The sequence below is a fragment of the Crinia signifera genome, chromosome 2, assembly GCF_055691185.1.
Source record: "Crinia signifera chromosome 2, ASM5569118v1, whole genome shotgun sequence".
NCBI classification, from domain to species: Eukaryota; Metazoa; Chordata; class Amphibia; order Anura; family Myobatrachidae; genus Crinia; species Crinia signifera.
The window spans coordinates 73,394,704-73,416,844 of record NC_139218.1 but is presented as its reverse complement, the minus strand read 5'-3'; the positions used below and the strand labels follow the sequence as shown (position 1 = coordinate 73,416,844).

Genomic DNA, 22,141 nt, shown 5'->3' with positions numbered 1-22,141 from the left:
CTCCAGATTTCAGTTTATTATTATGATGCTTATGTCTGACATCACCAGTAATCTGAGATAATCTATTACATTGTATATTTTGTACATATTTCATCCATGTTACAAACATACTATCATCTATCTGTCTGTCTGTATGTCTAGTGTCCGTGTGACTCTGAACTGCCATCTGTTGGCAGCAAGTGAAAGTACATCTACTAGCTTTCGGAGCATTTGCTTCGAGCGGGCTCACTGGTATGTTATATTTGCTTCACCCGAGTGCCAACATCTCTGAGAGATGTGAAAAATGTCTGCTAAATATGCTAGTGTCGCTCACATTTGTTATAGAAATTCAAATATAAAATTGGAAAAAAAAAATAATAGATTTTCTATAGGCCATTATGATGAATAAAAGTGTTTGCTTGGCAATTTTCACACCTATTTTGACTAATTCACTTGGCACTCAAATCGTTAAATAATTTGCTGGAGGAATATTTTTTTTTAGCTCTATATTTTTTTACTTTATTTGTTATCTTTATAATGTTGAATCATATTATGTAGCACTGTATACTGAGGACAATCATACCTAAATTAAATACAGTATTATAAATTGAAAAAGGAGGTAAAAGTAGTCTTGCTCTACCTATGCTGCAGGGCTGAATTGCTGTTGATCTAATGCTTTCTTGAACTGTTGCTATGCAAACAATTGGTGTGCCTCTCCACTAATAACAGTGCAACACATATCTGATGAAACTATACATCACTGGGGCACTTCAGCAGCCATTTTGTAGATTGCACCAGTTCTTAATCACATAGAACTTGCATCTTTTCTGAGGCACTGCATATTTTTGGTATCGGTCAATGGTAGAGTATACACAATCGATGATGATTGGTGTACCGGCAAAGTGCACAGAAGTGGCTATAATAATAAAGAAAAAGGCTGCACATTAAAAAAGGGAGGGGGCGATATAATTTTCGGATGTCCATGTTACTTTTATTGAAATTGTTACATTTACATTCAATTTGTAATATTGTGACTTTCGGTGTTTCAATAAAACATGTTTAAAAAAAAAAGGGAGGGGGCATAATCCAAAGGCATGTGAGTGATTTGTGACGTCCCAGCATATATGTCTAGAATCTCCAAAATGACAGATATGCATTGAAAGATACCAAAACTGAAGTATGATGATACTATGGGTACCACCACAAAATAACAGGAATTGAGATCTGCAGCTTTTCTTTACATGAAGCAGCGGTCTTTGATGTAATACATGTTGTGCTGAGTCTCAGACACCACAAACCACCCACATCCTGCCCCCCTAGTGACTGATCTCACACTGTTTAAGGAAACTATTGTTATACCAGGTTTTCTTTTGGGCTTATATATATACTATCAGGTTGGTGTCTGAACATTTACATGCATAGGTAAAAGACCCACAGGATGTGATATTGCATTCATTACACCTCTGTGGTTGCTAGAACAGGCCATCTTCCTGACAACTTTTGGTAACCCTTTATTGCCCTTTATGCTGAGAACATCCTCCTGACCATGACAACGTTTTTTTAATGAAACAACGTATAACTTCATTGCTACTTTCCTTGTTACCCGGTGTAGCTCTAAAATGAAGTACTTGGGCATAATGCTTTCTGAATCTGTATATGTTCTATTCAATGCAAACTAGCCCTGTTTGAGAGGTGAGTGTTTGGAGATATTAGGTAGGTCTTGCTTGACATCTTCTCTAGCCATACATAATAGTGGAGTGCCTGTGAAAATTAATATGTCTGTTCCGTACAGGGACTCTCCTAAACTTATCAGTTAATTAAATGTTTTTATTTAAAAGATCATCATTCATGCTTGGGGATGCGGTCATTTGATCTACAGCATGATGGTCGACATGGGTCTAGGTCGACCTAGGAAAAGGTCGACATGGTTCTAGGTCGAAAGGTCTTTAGTTCGACAGGTCATTAGTTCGACAATGTCTAGGTCGACAGTCAAAAGGTCGACATGGGGTTTTTCACTATTTTTTGAGCCAACATGTGCCAACAGGCGGTATTTCATGCCCGACCATCCACTAGGGCGTGGTGGGAGAATAAAATAGTGTGCTGAGCGCAGCGAGAGATGTGAGGGGATGCAGTGCACTTGAAACTGTGTCCATGTCGACTGTGTTTACATTCAGGGCAAAAACCCCATGTCGACCTTTTGACTGTAAACATAGACATTGTCAAACTAATGACCTGTCGACCTAGACCAATGTCGACCTTTTCCCATGTCGACCTAATGGTGTTGGCCTAATGACTGGTGACCTAATGACTGTCGACCATCATGCTGTAGACCAAATGATCCCAACCCCATGCTTGTCTGTGAATGCCCCTATAGACACAGCGGTGCCAAGTTTGGCTAGTACCTTAGCTGATTCCATGGCAGAATAGTCTTAAGGTGGCCATACATTTGAACGATTTGGCATGATGAACGATTGGCATTATGATTTCAGACACAACACCCTTGAACTCCCTGGCAGCTTCCCAGACACATGATGGATCGTATATGTGTATTTTCACAGAAAGGACAAACTGTTTCCCAATTTAAAGCTTGAGAAGTAAATATATGCTCTATACTGGGAGTTTGCTTAGATTTCCCTAGAGCGTATATTTACTGCTCAAGCTTTAAATTGGGAAAAAGTTTGTTGAAATTTTTTTCTAAGGGCAGTATTCAATGTAAAATATCGCTGTGTGCAGCGAATCCTGTTTAGGATTCGCTGCACACTCGCTGTGTTCCGGAGGGCTGGCTGCCACTCGCTCTCCCTGTATTCAATGTCGGAGGGGCGAGTTGCCCCTCGCGGCGAATCTTAACCCCCTGCAGCGGACGAGTGTCCGCGGCAGGAAGCCGTGGGACGGTGGCAGGCAGGGAGATTGAAGTCTCCCTGCCTGCCCCAGAACTTTTGTGGAGGGGAGGAGTGCTGCACCCCCCCCCCCCCCCCCCGAGCCAGCAGGGGACCGGGTATGGTCACTGCTCCCGATAATGCATATGTAATGATCGGGTGCAGTGACTATATGAATATCTAATGAGCTGCTCGGCTCCGGGCCCCCTGCTGGCTGCTCTGTGTAGAAAAAAATATATATTTTTTTTAATTAAAATATATATTCATGTGCTATAAGCACATTAATAAAAATAGCATGCCCCTTCACAGAATAAAATTCCTGATTTTTTGACACCAAAATTAAAACAAAAAAACTTTTATTTTAATAGTTCACATTCCACTTCTCCATGAAAAGATGGAGAATTGCTACACGTAGAGACACGGCGAAAATCACTTAGAAAGACGGCGAGAAGTGCACGTTGAATAGGGTTGTTCGCTTTTTGAGGCCAAAATTCTCCGTCCAACGCGAGAAAAGCACAAACTCGCGATAAAACACGGCAAATTTTTCGGTACTTATGTAGTATCTGGGCTGCCGATTTTTTGATTGTATGCCTTAAGTTAAGGCATACAATCAGATGCGATGCGATGCGATATCGCATCGCATGCGACCATCGGATGCGATGACCCGATTTTTCCATAGGAATCAATGTTAAAATGGACTGAGTCCATTTTAACATGGAATTCAATGGGAAAAAGGGGTCCTTTTCATACCCCTACTATCCAAGTGGGCATGGAGTTGGATATAAACCTGTGGCGAGCGTAGCGAGCCACCGAGCCCGAAGCGTGGCGAGCGAACGGTATTCTGTGTCCCCTCGCGGGGCTCGCTACGCTCGCCACGCTTCGGGCTCGGTGGCTCGCTACGCTCGCCACAGGTTTATATCCAACTCCATGCCCACTTGGATAGTAGGGGTATGAAAAGGACCCCTTTTTCCCATTGAATTCCATGTTAAAATGGACTCAGTCCATTTTAACATTGATTCCTATGGAAAAATCGGGTCGCATGCGATGCGATGTACCCGATTTAGAAATCGGCAGCCCAGATACTACATAAGTACCAATTTTTCTCATTGAATACTGCCCTAAGAACTAATTTTTGTTGAAAAAATTTTTTGTTGACACTTTTTGCTAGATTTAGAATTTTTGATCTACAATCTTCTTACATACTTCCTTTTAATAAATTTCTAAGAAAAGTTACGTTTTAACATTTATAACTACACACAAATTCCAGGAGTGCCCCAGAAAAGGAGTCCTCTTTCTCTTCCTCTTTTCTGTATCTATAATCGGACTCAGGGGAGCACCACCAACACATAAATCTCCTTCCCACACTTTGGGATTACTCTGTATAGTATAGTTGGTACTAGGCTACCCAGGCCGAACCCCACCACGGGGTGCAATGGTCTCACTTGACTTAGACCACACGTGGCGGGTACCACCCAGTGCGGCTTCCCAAACAAACCCCATCTCCGTGTGTAATTTCACATAAGATCTATTTGTAAGATCTGCAACTCCAGCATACTGGTCATTGGTAGTATCTTAAGATCTTATGTGCAGGAAAGATCATAGGATCCATCTCCTTACCCGCAGGCCTGCGCATCAGATCGTAATTGTACCAAAACACCTCACGATGTGCACATAAACACACACAATGCATCCATGAGCTGTGGAAATCGTACCTTCGCCCCAAAGAATTGTTCGAATGTAGGGCCAGCATTAGACTAGACTTTTAAGCTGGCCATATATCAGAGCTCGGAATTGTGATTGTGTCCAAATTTTCCTTCAACTCCCCAGCAGAATTTGTGGTTTTTGGACACACAATGTGCACACAATCCATTTTACAATCCAGCTCAATTGATTGTATGCACCTTTAAAAGCAGTTATTACAATGGTCTAGTTCCCAACACGGGCCACAGGTCAAAAGGGCCTGACTGTGCTCACACACATAATGCCCGAGCCATGGTTGTCTAGGGAGGGGGTGAGGGTAGGTGGCTGATGGAAGAGGCCGCAGGAATAAGCTTTGTCAGCTCTTTTGCTTCCCTCTCCCACAGGCCTCTCCAGTCCTCAGCTTCTTTTTTGCTGCCGCTGGCTTGTCCTGGCCAGCAGCGGTGACTCTACTTTATCCAGACGGTGCTTTGCATCTTCTGGCCTGTTCCGCAGCTTCTGTTGTCGGTGCCTACACTGTCTTCAGGAGCTCTTCCGTGCAGCACATCTGATCTGCGGACCAACCGCCTCACCCACGGGACCGTACAGTGCATGACTGTGTGCACATAATCTGCATACAATCGGTCTTGCAACCACTCAAGATTGTACGCTTGGGCAGTCCTCTCCTATCGTAGAAGAACAAGCTTCTGCAATCCTATAGATTGTAAGCTTGCAGCAAGGCCCTCCTACCTCCAAATCTGTCTGTTACCCAGTTATCACCCAGTTACTTATCACTGTCTACTATTGTAAAGCGCAACGGAATCTGCTGCGCTATATAAGAAACTGTAAATAAATAAATTCCATCAATTGGCTCAGGCAGTGCAGACTTTAGTCTTGTTCTAGCAAGAGCATGTATCATGGTGCCATTGTTATGGGATGCGCAAAGGTCAGTGAGGAACTTTTTGTTTTGTGCATAGGCTTGCACCAATCAAAAATTCCTGATTTTACAGGTGCTGTCCTTTTAACCTCTGTGGCATTCTCTTCGGGAAAACACCAAATACTTCATTGCTGTGGGATCTTTTCATAGGCCTATCTTGGTATTTGGATAAAAATAAGATGTGGAGGAAGTCAGCTGGGAGAGGGGCTTCATTTGGAGACTTCTTGATGAATTCTTCACATTGTTGGAATACATGTAGGAGTCTACAAGGTATCTTGGACAAGTGGCCATAGATGCTTACCTTTTTAGCACTATCATGCAGTGGTGGGGTAGCTAGGTGAGTTGTGTGGCTGCTTCCCTGGCATGAAGGCTGAATCAAAAAAGTTTGACATATAAATGATAGCGGCACTAATGAGGCGATTCATAAATGATACTACTTCAATAAAATACATATATATATTTATATGAGGGGGGAAATGAGCAGCACTCACGCGGATTTTCAATAAAGACCCTGAGATAGTGTAACCTGGTAACGTTTCGGATTTTACTCCGTCCTCATGACCAAAAAAGCAACAAGTGTAAGACATACAGCACATACTGTATGTGCTGTATGTTTTACACTTGTTGGTCATGAGGACGGAGTAAAATCCGAAACGTTACCAGGTTACACTATCTCAGGGTCTTTATTGAAAATCCGCGTGAGTGCTGCTCATTTCCCCCCCTCTACATTCATATATAAAATATATACTGTTAGTATACTGTATATTTTATACATAAATGTTTGGATATTAGTATAATACTAATCACGTTGAAAACCCCAATTGACCCCCAAATAAATGCTGGACCAATTTATGTGGGTGTGTGGATACTGATTGTCAAAGTCTATACCTGGATATATCTTAAGGTGGCCATACATCAGAAAGATATTGTACCCAATCATACAATCTCAATTGATTGTAAGATGGATTGTATGCAGATTGTGTGCACATCTTGTGTACACAATCATGCAGCAGATGGATTGTATGACTGATTGTATGATGGATTGTGCGTAGATTGTGTGTCCAAAAACCACCAAGGACTGCCGGGGATTTCAAGGGAAATTGTACACAATCATGAGCGCAATCGATCTTAAGATCGATCTTTCTGATGTATGGCCAGCTTTAATGTTTTTGGCAGCTGCAACAATTTTTAGGGAGAAACGTCCAGTTGTTATGGTATAATTCCAGACCGTTCCATTAAATCTGGTTTTCTTCAGCACACGAGTCCATGCAGTATAGGATTCTACTCTGTAAGTACTGGCATTCCCAAAGGTAGTTACAGATGGTTATTTCAGATGGATGACCAGTCCACCACAGGACCACAGCCGCCTGGGGTCCGGTAATTGCAGTCAAATGGACTCAACTAACAGATTTAGCTGCATTTCACATTACAGCTTTATCAAACTCAATATAATGTTTGTAAGTGGGGGGGTGGTTTTACTGAAGTCTTTCAAATTACTGACCCGTTCCTCTAAATTATATAAATTGTGCCTATGTCTACTGGCACCCTAATCTTGAGAAGTTGAAAAATTATTCTCAACTGCAGTATGTACTGCGGCTTTTATTCTGGTTGACTTGCAAGGCTGCAAATTTCGCAGCCTTGCGAGTCCACCAAGGACCACCCGCATAATCATCCATCGCAGCCTTGGGTGCGAGGGAGAAATCATTTGATGGTTGGCAACATCAAATTATTTCTTCAGTGCTCGCAGACCTGAGACACCTCTATGGGACGTGCGGGGGACCGATTGAATCTGACTAACCCCCTGAGTCCGTATTGAGTGTGAGTGCCTATGACATTGTCCCCTATATTTTATGAACCACACCTAGGACAAGCTTTCCCCTCCCAAGTTCTCTCTATAAATCTTTGTCCAGTGGTGGCACACCCCAATATTAGTATCACTCAAAGATATGCTATAACTTGGGGGTCCGTTCCAATACATTGTGTCCTGTGCGAGTGGTACCACACCCTTATTTATGTATTAATCCTTTAACTGACACTTTTACAAATCATTGGTTTTCTTTCACTAAAGCCTTCATATAACAAATAGGCCATTTTTGTAAAATATAAAGTTGTAGCAGTGATAACATTCTCTAGTTTCACCTAAAGAGCATTAGCGTAATCTCCCCTTGTATGTCAGGGTATGTTTTGTTTTTTTACTAGAGAGGATGCAACATGTGGTTTGCTGAACAGGAGATCACTCTGTATATAAGTTTATCAATTTCAGTTTCAAGCATCTTGAATATATAGCTGTTTATCTTCTAAACTGAAGAGTGTCTGGGTGATCAAACGGATATGTCTGGCTTGACACTGGCGTTGCTACTTTTAACCCTTGTCATTTCAAGTAATGGTAAGCAATGAATATTCATTTTGGAAATGCTATATCATGATAAAAATAAACTGTACTTGTTACAATATTAAAGAAAGGTATACAGGTTGAGTATCCTTTATCCAAAATGCTCAGGACCAAAAAATTTTTGGATAACGGATTATTCCGTATTTTAGAATATTTTTATATTTCAAGGATGTATCTTGAGGTATCTTGCATTTATGTTGTACAAACATATCAAACACCTGAAATACACACAAATATATTTTATTTGTGCATAAAACAAGGTTTAAAAACATGAAACAAAGATTAAGTACTATCTCAGATACTGACTTTGAATGCCAAGCAATCATTTTCTTGCACATATTTTGTGCCAGTTACATATCATGTCCGCAGTGCCAGTTATAGATGTCCCCAGTGGTGCGGTTATAGATGTCCCCAGTGGTGCGGTTATAGATGTCACCAATGGTGCGGTTATAGATGTCCCCAGTGGTGCGGTTATAGATGTCCTCAGTGGTGCGGTTATAGATGTCCCCAGTGGTGCGGTTACAGATGTCCCCAGTGGCGCGGTTACAGATGTCCCCAGTGGCGCGGTTACAGATGTCCCCAGTGGTGCTTTTAGCAAGAAAATTTTTTCTCGCTTTCTGGAATGTATGGTTTTCAGAATTATTATTTGGATAGCGGATATTTGTGTAAGGGATACTTAACTATTATTTTCTTGTAATATGTTTCAATCGAGTAAACTAGTCAAGTATCTCTAACTGGGTGTGTATGAAGTAGACCATCAAAAGGTCGACATGAGTTTTTACAATTTTTAGTTGGTCGACAACTTTCGACAAGGACTACCCATTAGTGTAACGCATAACCTCACATGGCTTTGCTCGCCATATTCTCCCTGTATGTGGACAAGGATGGTGACATATTGTCTTGTGTCTACCATTTTCATGTCTGCTTTTTGACCATGTCAACCTATCGCTTGTCCTTTATCATGTCAACCTTTTGGGGTAGACCGATGGACTGTATTTAGATACAGTGGGACCAATTTACTAAGATGGGAGATCTATTGAAGTTGGGATTTTGCCATTAGCAAACAATCAGATTCTACTTATTTATTTAGCACCTTCTTTAGCATAGAATGTTATTGGTTGCTATGGGCAACATCCCATCTTCAAAAGAACTCCCATCTTAGTAAATTTACCCCTGTAGCTCTATCAAGGGGAACCATGTCTAACTATGCTCCCCGGTACACATTAAAGTTGGTAAAATGACTATAGCAGTGGTAGTGTGCAGTATCCATATTATAGAGGCATAAAAATCCATACGGAACAACACACCTGCATTGCTACATTGTACGTGCCACAGTGAATGGTTATATTTAATGTTCTTTATGTCAATTTTTCTTGTTTCTGCTCCTGTCCCTGGCATACAACTCTAATTATACTCCCAGAAGTGCGTCCCAACTCCAGATGTATTCATATAAAATAATACTGCCCTGCGATCAGCAATAGTGTTATGCAGCCCGTACACTTGTGAGATGCAGCGTACAATCATGTGATTTTGATAAATCGCAGCAACAAATTGCATGGTTCACACACCAATTGCATGTGTCACCCAACGTGACCCACGGGCACATTGGTCGAATCTCTCAACTTAAGATATGTGCTGCACATAATATTTTTTGCATCACGTGTTTTTTTTTTTTTTTAAATAACAATTTTTATTAATTTTCATATATGAATTTCATACAATATGGTAAAGACAAAGAACAGAAAGCAATGCTACATTGGGATACAGTACTCTATCAGCACACAAACACTCGCTTGAATATAGGTGTGTGAAATTAAGCTAAGGTAATCACACTAAAGGAGATTTATGTAGCCATCGAGAGTGCGCACTAGTCACACAATATAACCCAATTAATTATAACAATATAATCTTCATGTCTGACAAACAACAAACAATAAGTAGTAAAAACAATGAGAGAGAAAAAGAGGGGGGGATAGGGTAAGGAAAGAAGTGGGAGGGGTGGTTGCAGAATGGTATTGGGAATAAGGTACTAGCAGGTAACAAAATCCAAATAGCGTGGCGAAAGGGGATGTGCCCCCGGGGGTTCACCGCCTATAAACCTTCTGAAAAAACGGTATTAAGTGGGAAGAGGAGGGTCCTGGATAGCTGCAAGCGAGGTTTTCAGCATAGACCATGATTGAGATTCGGAGAATTGGAGTTTTCTGGACTGTGTCTCATTGTCTAGAGCAGTGGATCCCAACCCTGGTCCTCAAGTACCCCCAACAGTGCACGTTTTCCAGGTCACTCAGCAGGTGCACTCATTATTCAGACACATTTTGAAAGATCCACAGGTGGCACTAATTATGTCACTTGTGATTCTGTGTGGAGACCTGGAAAACGTGCACTGTTGGGGGTACTTGAGGACCAGGGTTGGGAACCACTGGTCTAGAGTGGTGATATATGGGTCCCGTTTCCTGCAAAAAATTTTTTACTGCTCAGATTAGATGCCATAGAGGTTGTTTTGCGGTCATACTACAGTTGGTGAAGTAGCATGTTATGTAAGGCCGATATGGAGGGAGTAGATCTAGATGTCCAGTGCTTCAGGATTAACTTTTTTGCATCTGTAAATAATACAATGAAAAAGGGGTACAAGTACTTGATAGACAGCAGGGAGTGGTCTCATACAGCAAAATTAATGCACAGGCAGGTCACCGGTTGAGGGTGAGGCCATATGTTGAGTTAATGAAATTAAATATTTTATTAGAAAACCGTCTTATTTTAAAACAATCCCAGAAACATTGGAAGAACGATTCCTTTGGTCTTACTGCATTTAAGACAACGGTCATCAGCATTAGGAGTGAAGTGAGCTCTGATCAAAGGAGGCAGGTAGGCTCTATGTAGGAACTTGAAATGTACCTCCTGTAAGTATGTAGAACCCAGTACTTTCATAGTGGGGGCATAGTGTGAGAACAATGAGTCATGGGAGGTAATCTCAGAAACGTCACATTTTCAAGTCTCAGCTAAGGAGGATAAGGGAGACATAAAGGGGGAGTCAATCAGGAGGGAGTAGATCAGTTGGGAATCTCACCCAATTAAAACCAAATATTTTAGGGCTTTGGCGAGAGCCAATATAGAGGAAGTTAGATCATGATCCAGACGTAATGATTGGACATAGTGGCGTGATTGGAGATACATTTTCACTTCCCAATGCTAATTTTTATATGTATCCCATAAATTAGGAAAGGACAGTACGTGGCCCCCAGGGTTAAACAACTGTTTTGCTGCGCATAGCCCTCCCCCCCCCCCCCCCCCCCCGCCATTGCAGAAAGTTGGAGTTGTGTAGGGAAGGATGGGTTGCCCCACAGGGTCAAATACGGGGAGGCTGTATGGTCTAGTTTCAGTCTGTTATGCAACTTGACCCAACTAAGATACCTGTCGTGGAAGAGGGGGTAATTGAAAATGCGGGGTGAAATGTGGGGTAAAAGAGCGCAGAGAGAGTAAGGATGGGCCATGGCTGACTCAATGATAAATCAGTGTATGTTCCTCGTTAAAGTATCCAGTCCAGTGCGCAACGTGAGTAAGTGGAAACGTAGTAGGACACGAAATCTGGTAAACCAGCTCCACCATTCGATTTGTCCATAATCAATTTGGGGTAGGCAATTTTTGGCTGCTTGCCATTCCAAATAAAGTGAGTCATGGCTTTTATTAGATGGGATAAATCCGCAGCGGTAAGGAGAAGGGGAGGAGTTGCCGTGTATAGAAAATTTTGGGAAATACCACTGTTTTTAGAACCACTATTCTACCTAAGGTCGAAAGGGTAAGGGCAAACCAACCCACCAGTTTGTTAATCACCTTCTCTATGACAGCTGAAAAATTTAGTCTGTAAAGCTCTGATATGTCTCCAGGGACCAGTACCCCCAAATTTTTAAAGTGTGAGTGGGTTAGCTTGAAGGGAGAGGAGGTGATGAGGTCCGAAATGGTGGAGGATGGGCATTTCAAGGGTAATAGTTCAGATTTGGTGATATTGATCCTATATCCAGCTACCCCACCGAACTCCGATATCAGTCGCAAAATCTCAGGAATGGAAACTAGGGGGTCAGAAACAAACGAGCATGTCGTCGGCAAAAAAGTGTGAGCTCAACATTGCCTATCAGAATTCCTTTATATGTAGGGGAGGATCTAAGGGCGATTGTTAATAAGGGCTCCAGCAAACAAAAGGGGAGAGAGGGGACACTGCTCTCGCTTTTCCGCCACCCCCATAGTAATGCAATGAAAAATATATAATTGAGAGCTACAATAAAAAGATACATGGGTCGCAGTAGCGTAAACTAAACATAGCGGCACCTTCAAAAATACAAACACAAAAAAAGCGTTGCTCCATCTCTCCATTTGGAAAGAGAAGGGAAGGTAAGGCAGCAAAATTCAACAAGTAAATCAGAAGAATATAACATATGACTGATGTTTCTTTAGAGTCACAGGATCATTACACAGTTATGAAAAATATTACTGTAATGATAGCAGTACAGCCAGCAAGAGTAAACAAATATAAAATGCCCTAAATAGGTGTAAAGCCAGCACAGTTACAGTATCAGGGGGCGATGTTGGAGGAGTCCCCATGGTTCAACTCTTTTAGATAAGCAGAGGCATCAGATGGCAAGGGGAAGTCTTTGAAAAAAGATCCGGCATAGATGCAAAGTTTTGCGGTGTACAATAGGCCAAACCTTCTGCCCTCAGTAGCTAACTTTGAGCAAATGGGAGAGAAGGCCTTCCTGGCCCTAGAGAGTTCCACTGAATAGTCTTGGAAAACATGGAGTTTGTGGCCCTCCCTCGATAGGTCCTTAATCTTATGGGATGCAGACCAGATCTCCATATTGTGGAGGTAGTTGAGGCAACGGAAAAGGGTGACGCGGGGGCTTGGTCTGGAAGGTGTAGGGGTCGGGCCGACCCTATGGACCCTCTCAATAACCATGTCCCGGCAAACTGTCTCTATTCCTATCAATGAGGGAAGGGTGTTGCGGACAAAATGGGAGAGTGCTCCCCCTTTCACCGATTTGGTCAGTCCGACCAGACGGATATTGTTCCTACGGAACGATTTTCCAAATCCTCAACTTTATTCTAAAGCTGGTAGTTATCTGTTGTAAGTTGCTTAACTTGCTTCCTAATATCAGCAATATCGTGGGAGTGGGACCCAATCTGAATTTCAGTTATAGTAACCCTCTGGGTGAGTTGTTGTATTTGAGACAAGATGTCTGTTACAGCTTTAGAAAGCAGGGGGGTCATTGTGGCTGTTATAGCCTCTACTACTTCTTTATAAGTGACAGGGGCATCATTTGTGCGACTGGCATGCCCAACAGGGCCAGTGTCATCACATGAAGCCCTTTTGTGTGTAGGGAGGGAACTCTTACCTGTCTCATCAGGGGTCATGAGAAAAACAAAAAGTGGAATAATAAGACTAAAGGCAGAGAGTGGAAGTTCTCTTGAGGGGGACAATGTAATAGCAGATAATATTAATAATTATTTCTGCTCAGTATTCACTGCTGAAAGAAAGGGGAAGGGGCCACAGTTAAATTGCAAGTATAGTCAGAAAACTGAGGGAGAAACAAGTCCATTTACAGAAGAGAAAGTCCTCTCAGAACTCTCAAAACTGAAAGTGGATAAATCAATGGGACCAGATGGGATACATCCAAGGATACTAAAAGAGCTTAAAGGGGAGCTGGTAAAACCAATAACAGAATTATTCAACCAGTCACTAGCTACTGGAGTAATCCCAGAGGACTGGAAAACAGCAAATGTCCCACTGCACAAAAGTGGAAGCAAGGAAGAGGTAAGCAACTATCGACCAGTGAGCCTTACATCAGTAGTTGGGAAATTGATGGAAACACTCTTAAAAGAAAGAGTTGTAGAATATCTCAAAACCAGCAATTTACAGGATCCAAAACAGCGTGGGTTTACTGGGGGAAGATCATGTCAAACAAATCTTATTGAGTTTTTTGACTGGGTGATTAAAGTAATAGATCAAGGTGGGGCTGTAGATGTAGCTTATCTAGACTCTAGTAAGGCTTTTGACACTGTCCAACATCGCAGACTGTTAAATAAACTTGAAAACTTGGGATTGGATTCTAAGATAGTTGAATGGATAAGAGCATGGTTGCAGGACAGAAAACAGAGAGTTGTAGTAAACGGAGTACAGTCAGAGGGAAAGGTTACAATTGGAGTACCCCAGGGATCTGTACTTGGACCAGTGCTTTTTAATATCTTTATTGGTGATATTGCAAATGGAATTGAGGGTAAAATGTGCCTTTTTGCAGATGGCACAAAGGTATGCAACAGGGTAGACACACCAGAAGGGGTAAAACAAATGATTGATGATCTAGGTAGATTAGAGGAATGGTCAAGAGCATGGCAACTACAGTTTAATGCCAAAAAATGCAAAATCATGCACTTGGGTTGCAAAAATCCAAATACTAAATATAGTATAAATGGCACTATAATGGAAACGGATCCGATACGATTTGCCGGCGGTCGGGATCCCGGCGGTCGGAATCCCGACACTGGAATCCCGACCGCCGAAATCCCGACAAGGGGGGGACATGGATCGCCCCCCCTTGCGGGCTCGCTGCGCTCGCCACGCAGCGGGCCCGGTGCCTCGCTTCGCTCGGCACGCTATTTTATTCTCCCTCTATGGGTGTCGTGGACACCCACGGAGGGAGAAAGTTTCGGGATTTCGGCGGGATCCCGACCGCCGGCAAATTAACTGCATCCCATGGAAACTACTGAGGAAGAGAGGGATCTAGGTGTCACTATTTCAGGGGACTTAAAGACAAGTAGGCAATGTAACAAAGCAATGAAGAAGGCAAATCAGATGCTTGGTTGCATAGGGAGAGGTATCAGCAGTAAGAAGAAAGAAGTAATAATGCCACTGTATGGGTCATTGGTACAACCTCATCTAGAATATTGTGTTCAGTTCTGGAGGCCATATCTCCAGAAGGATATAAATACATTAGAGACTGTACAATGAAGGGCAACTAAAATGGTGCATGGTCTACATCACAAAACGTACCAGGAAAGACTAAAAGATCTTAATATGTATACCTTAGAGCAGAGAAGGGAAAGGGGGGACATGATAGAAACTTTCAAATATATCAAGGGTTTTAACAAGGTACAGGTGGGAGACATTCTTCAAAGGAAGAGGAGCAACAGAACACGAGGACATGCACTGAAACTAGAGGGATGAAGATTCAGGGGAAATTTGAGGAAGAATTACTTCACAGAAAGAGTAGTAGATAAGTGGAATAGCCTCCCATCAGAGGTGGTAGAGGCAAATACAGTAGTACAATTTAAACATGCTTGGGATAGGCATATTGATATCCTTACAAAAAAAAATAAGGATCAAATATGGTTTGAGGTAACGTTTAAAAAAGGGGCAGACTAGATGGGCCAAGTGGTTCTTATCTGCCGTCAAATTCTATGTTTCTATGCTCCTCATCTTCTCTCCTGGCGTGCCTGTATCTGCTGCTGTTGTGGCACGGTAGAAAGTAGATGTTACCAGGTATTTATCCATCTGGCTTATGTATTGTTACAGGGATAGGAAGTAAGGGAGAGGAGGTGATGAGCAGCCTGACGTGGGTGCCGTTTTGTAGGGACCCAGAGAGGAGATGGAGGGAGAGGGGTAGCCGCGGTGGCTGGCGGTGATGTCACTCTCAGCAGCCGCTGCTGCATTTATCAATTATTGCCTGGCAGCGCACACCGAGACCAGAGGCAGCGGTGGGGAGATTCGGTCCAGTGTGTGGAGGGAGGCGCGGGAGACTGCGGTGGATAACGGTGACGTCACTCCTCTCCGTCTGCGCTCCTGCACCGCTAGTTTGGTGGGTGGAGAAGGGTCCCCGGGAGCTCTGTGTAGTGGGCAGGGTGTTTGAAGAGGGTCTTAGAGCCATGTAACGGTGTCTGGGGTGACAGGCAGCGGAGCAACATGGAGACCCGGAACCGGAAGCCCACATGTGGTTTTTAAACACGTGATTTATCACAATGCGATGTGTGATCTGTCAGTTTATATACATCATCTGATTTTAGGTTGCAACGGGCATGTGATTTATCGAATGCAAAAAGCATTTGAGATGCGATTTATCGCATGGGAACCTTCAACTTAGTATGCTATCGCATCACAGACCATCACACAAGTGTATATTGCTCATTCTAGTTTTCTGTGTATACAATAAATTCCTCAGTCATGAAAGGTAGATCCATGTCCATAATGTCAAAGCTTTCAGAATGGTGTGTAACCTCCTATGACCTAATACACTTATCACTTACATATAGAATAACTGATTTTATGGTACTTGTTTCCTAGAACGGCGCCCACTATTTTGATCTTAGGCATCGCAAGGAAAAAAATTGCGTCGGTCGCATTGCATGCGGCCAAAAAATCGCATGTGATGCGACCGACGCGATTACCGCGATTTTACATAGGGAACAATGTTAAATGGCCCAATTGACCCAATTTCACATAGGGAACAATGTTAAATGGCCCACAGACCCCAAATAGCCACCCTGAAGTGTGAAATGGCCCCTCCAATTGTTAACGCCACCCCACGATCAACGTCAACCCGAAGCGTGGCGAGCGCAGCGGTACGCGTCCTCCGACCTTTTCATACCCCCACTATCAACGTCAGCGTGGAGTTGAGAATAGAAAGTGTGGCGAGCGGACGCGGATACCTTCACAGCTATACGCGTCCCCTCGCGGGCTTCACAGGTATCCGCGTCCCCTAGCGGGGAACGCTGCGCTTGCCACACTTTCTATTCTCAACTCCACGCCGACGTGGATAGTGGGGGTATGAAAAGGTCGGAGGACGCGTACCGCCGCCCCTCGCTGCGCTCGCCACACTTCGGGTTGACGTTGATCGTGGGGTGGCGTTAACAATTGGGGGGGCCATTTCACACTTCAGGGTGGCTGTTTGGGGTCTGTGGGCCATTTAACATTGTTCCCTATGTGAAATTGGGTCAATTGGGCCATTTAACATTGTTCCCTATGTAAAATCGGTAATCGCGTCGGTCGCATCGCATGCGATTTTTTGGCCGCATGCGATGCGACCAACGCGATTTACATTTTACCATGCATTTCTATGTAAAATTGCTGACATCGCATCGGTCGCATCGCATGCCATTATAATGGCATGCAATGCCCGCGATGGGCGCCGTTCTAGGAAACAAGTACCGATTTTATTCTTGTTTCCACTAGTGAATATCCTACAAAAATGGATTTGTTTCTATAGTATTTGATACCTTGATTTACAATTTTTTTACATAAACTTTTTTTTTAATTGAAACACCAATTGAGCATATAATTTACCATATTTATAAGCATCGCAGAATCCAATATGATGTCAATATAACTTTAAATACATTTTTGCATATATGTAACTGCGATGTAATTTACAAAAATGATCAATGTATTTACAGCAGAGAATCCGTTTCATGTTCCGGGTGTAAACCATGTTTGTATTTCTGAGTAGTTATTTAGACCCAAATAAAGGCTAAAAGACAGAAATCCTACACGATGTGCACAAGAGGTGGCTGCTAGTTAGCAATGGCTACCAATGGGGTGATAACCTACACCCCCAACAAACAGCATAAACCAAAGAAAAAGCGGTATCCCTACCAACTGGCGCCTTCACACTTTACAATAACACATATAAACAAATAGAGTGAATGGAAAAATATGTTCCTTATAGGTGATCTCTCTTTGGGCCTTATTTTGGTTCATTCTTTCTGACAAAATCCTTCTTAGATGGACAAAACCATGTGCACTGCAGGGGGGGGCAGATGTAACATGTGCAGAGAGAATTAGATTTGGGTGAGTAATTTTGTTTCTGTGCAGGGTAAATACTAACTGCTTTATTTTTACACTGCAATATAGATCTCATTTTGAAGTAAAACCCCACCCAAATCTAATTCTCTCTACACAATTAACACCTGCCCAACCTGCAGTGCACATGGTTTTGCCCATCTAAGAACGATTTTGTCAGAAAGAATGAACCAAAATAAGGCCCTTTGTGTGCCAAGGTAGTAGCAATCAGATTATCAGAGTATTCTCCAATCAGTTTTCATCATACCCCGAATCATATAATTAGGAAGTAAAAATGTTGCATAGTGTTACACAATTGAATACACACAGCACAATAGCGGCCCCCCCCCCCCCCCCCCCCCCCACACACACACACACACACCACACGGAGGCAGGTCAGGGGCGGGCTGGGCCGGGGGGCAGGGTGCCATCTGTCCCCCAGGCTGCTCTGCCAGGTGTGCTGCGGGCAGCGGCCGTGTCCGAGGCCGCCTTACCATTTTTTTTTGCACTGCCGGCGGCCATGTTCCTGTGGTCTTTTAGAAGATGTCTGCGGCCACAGGAACATGGCCACCGGCCTCCACGGCTACGTGGAGGAGGGCCCGGCCGCCTGTTCCCTCTTATCCCTGGGCGGCAGATGCTGGGTGGGGACGTCATGACGATGACGCCTCCCACCCACACGTCTGCAGAGAGGAAGGAAGGCAGGCCACAGGACGAGTCGGGGGCCGCAGCAGGACAGGCCGCAGAGAGCGGAATTTAAATTCCTGGAGCCGCAGCAGGACAGGAGGGATAAAATACAGTAAGTTAGCATTCAACACAAATAAAAAAAACAATATATCTGCTGTTTGATGTATAATAATAATAATGCAATGACACCACAGGCTGCTCCCCCTGTATAATAATTTGTGTCATTACATTACTTTTATATTATACAGGGGGAGCAGCCTGTGGTGTCATGGCATTAATTTTATATTTTACAGGGGGAGCAGCCTGTGGTGTCATTATTATTGTACAGGGGGAGCAGCCTGTGGTGTCATGGCATTATGCCATGACACCACAGGCTGCTCCCTCTGTATAATAATAATGCCATGACCCCACAGGCTGCTCCCCCTGTATAATATAAAAGTAATGCCATGACACCACAGGCTGCTCCCTCTGTATAATAATAATGCAATGACACCACAGGCTGCTCCCCCTGTATAATATAATAATTTGTGTCATGGCATTACTATTATTATATTATACAGCGGGAGCAGCCTGTGGTGTCATTGCATTATTATTATTATACAGCGGGACCAGCCTGTGGTGTCATTGCATTATTATTATACAGAGGGAGCAGCCTGTGGTGTCATGGCATTACTTTTATATTTTACAGGGGGAGCAGTCCGTGGTGTCATAATTATTATTGTACAGGGGGAGCAGCCTGACACCACAGGCTGCTCCCTCTGTATAATAATAATGCCATGACACCACAGACTGCTCCCCCTGTATAATATAAAAGTAATGCCATGACACCACAGGCTGCTCCCTCTGTATAATAATAATGCCATGACACCACAGGCTGCTCCCTCTGTATAATAATAATGCAATGACGCCACAGGCTGCTGCCCCTGTATAATAATTTGTGTCATGGCATTACTATTGTTATATTATACAGCGGGAGCAGCCTGTGGTGTCATTGCATTATTATTATACAGAGGGAGCAGCCTGTGGTGTCATGGCATTAATGTTATATTATACAGGGGGAGCAGCCTGTGGTGTCATGGCATTATGCCATGACACCACAGGCTGCTCCCTCTGTATAATAATAATGCCATGACACCACAGGCTGCTCCCCCTGTATAATATAAAAGTTATGCCATGGCACCACAGGCTGCTCCCTCTGTATTATAATAATAATAATAATAATAATAATAATTATAATAATAATGCAATGACGCCACAGGCTGCTCCCCCTGTATAATATAAAAGTAATGCCATGACACCACAGGCTGCTCCCTCTGTATAATAATAATAATGCAATGACGCCACAGGCTGCTCCCCCTGTATAATAATTTGTGTCATGGCATTACTATTATTATATTGTACAGCGGGAGCACCCTGTGGTGTCATTGCATTATTATTATACAGCGGGAGCAGCCTGTGGTGTCATTGCATTATTATTATACAGAGGGAGCAGCCAGTGGTGTCATGGCATTACTTTTATATTATACAGGGGGAGCAACCTGTGGTGTCATAATTATTATTGTACAGGGGGAGCAGCCTGTGGTGTCATGGCATTATGTCATGACACCACAGGCTGCACCCTCTGTATAATAATAATGCCATGACACCACAGGCTGCTCCCCCTGTATAATATAAAAGTAATGCCTTGACACCACAGGCTGCTCCCTCTGTATAATAATAATGCAATGACGCCACAGGCTGCTCCCCCTGTATAATAATTTGTGTCATGGTGTTACTATTGTTATATTATACAGCGGGAGCAGCCTGTGGTGTCATTGCATTACTTTTATATTATACAGGGGGAGCAACCTGTGGTGTCATAATTATTATTGTACAGGGGGAGCAGCCTGTGGTGTCATGGCATTATGCCATGACACCACAGGCTGCTCCCTCTGTATAATAATAATAATGCCATGACACCACAGGCTGCTCCCCCTGTATAATATAAAAGTAATGCCATGACACCACTGGCTGCTCCCTCTGTATAATAGTAATGCAATGACACCACAGGCTGCTCCCGCTGTATAATAATAATAATGCAATGACACCACAGGCTGCTCCCGCTGTATAATATAACAATAGTAATGCCATGACACAAATTATTATACAGGGGGAGCAGCCTGTGGCATCATTGAATTATTATTATACAGAGGGAGCAGCCTGTGGTGTCATGGCATTAATTTTATTATACAGGGAGAGTGGCCTGTGGTGTCATGGCATTACTATTATACAGGGAGAGCGGCCTGTGGTGTCCTATCTTTTACGCAATGGAGCAGCCTGTGGTGTCCGTTTTTTTGACGCAAGGGTGCAGGCTGTGGTGCCGTGTTCTTTATGCAGGAGAGCAACTTGAGGTGTCCAGTTCTTTATTTATGCATGGAAGCAGCCCGTGCTGTCCTGTTTATTTATGCAAGGGAGAAGCCTGTGGTGTCCTGTTCTTCATTTATGCAAGAGAGCAGCCAGTGGTGTCCTCTTCTATTTTTTAAGCAGGTGAGCAGCCTGTGGCAGGGGCGGAGTGGGATGGCGGGAAGCCAGGCAAATTTTCAGTGTGCCGTGTCCCGCACCCATCTCAGTGGCCATTCTCCTACCAAGCCAGGCTGATACATACAAACCCTCAGCTGCCACAGTTGGAGCTTCTGCGCTTGCACAAAATTTCAGTTAACTTGGAGCCACATGACAATAATGTGCTAGGCCAGGGGGTAGTGTCACTAGCCGCCCTGCATCATATATTAGGCTGGCTGCAGGAGACTGTCCGTGTGGCAGCTGCGGCCACTCTCACTGCCATAGGTGAGCAGCTCCACCTCCTTCAGCTACTCAAGGAGGCGGAGCTGACCAGCAATGACAGTAAGAGCTTCTGGAAGCGTCCGCAGCCAGCTGTAAGCATGGCAGGGGGGGGTGGGGTGGTGTGTGCAAAAGCCCTCCGCTGGCTACTGTGAGTTTGTGTGTGCCAGTGCCCGGCTTCCCCTGATCCTTGTGCGGGTATCAGCCTGCGGTGTCCTGATATTATACAGGGCAACAGTCTGTGGTGTTGTTATCTTTTTTTTTTACTAATACATATATTTTTTATGAAAAACCTCCATTTTTATTATGCGCTGTTACTTATGGGCCAGTGCTCTGGACTTGCCCCCCAGGCTAAAAGTTGCCAGCCAGCCCCTGAGGCAGGTGGTAACTGGGCAGCGCTGAGGAGCCAACGGGGTCCCTGCGGCGGATGGCCACAGGGACCCCCTGCCCGCCCTGTGCTGCCTGACCCACTGCCACCCACCCACCGCAGCAGTGCCTGTGTGAGGGCCCCAGGGCGACCACCTCTGTCACCCCATGCTTAATACAGCCCTGTCCTGAAGTACGCCAATGCGTTTCTATCACTACTGCTGTCTTTTTCAAGGCTTGATATAACTATAATTTAGACCCAGATAAATTGGTAGGGAAATCACTCATTATATTGTATAATCCAAAAATATACAGGTAGGTTAATTGGCTCTCAACAAAATTAACCCTAGAATGTGTGTGTGTGTGTGTGTGTGTGTGTATACTTATGGTAGGGAATATAGATTGTAAGCTCCACTGGGGCAGGGACTGATGTGAATGTTCAAATATTCTCTGTAATGCGCTGCGGAATATGTCTGCGCTATATAAGAAACTGTTAATAAATATTGTAGCACATCAGCGCGAATTGTCATTTTGGTCAACCCGGCAATAACCCGGGTTTGAGGTGTGATGTGAAAGTGGTATCATTGATTTTT

At 43.6% G+C, this 22,141-nt stretch overlaps 1 protein-coding gene across 1 annotated transcript in view; it reads left to right on the top strand.

The window, feature by feature from the left end:
* The first annotated feature begins 7,772 nt into the window (after positions 1–7,772).
* The window catches only part of LOC146058763 (uncharacterized), a 45,343-nt gene continuing 30,974 nt past the window's right edge, over positions 7,773–22,141 (top strand). The window contains exon 1 of the mRNA XM_083170994.1: positions 7,773–7,855. Coding sequence (XP_083027120.1) covers positions 7,801–7,855 — 55 coding nt within the window. The 5' untranslated portion in view covers positions 7,773–7,800. The remainder of the gene's footprint in view (positions 7,856–22,141) is intronic.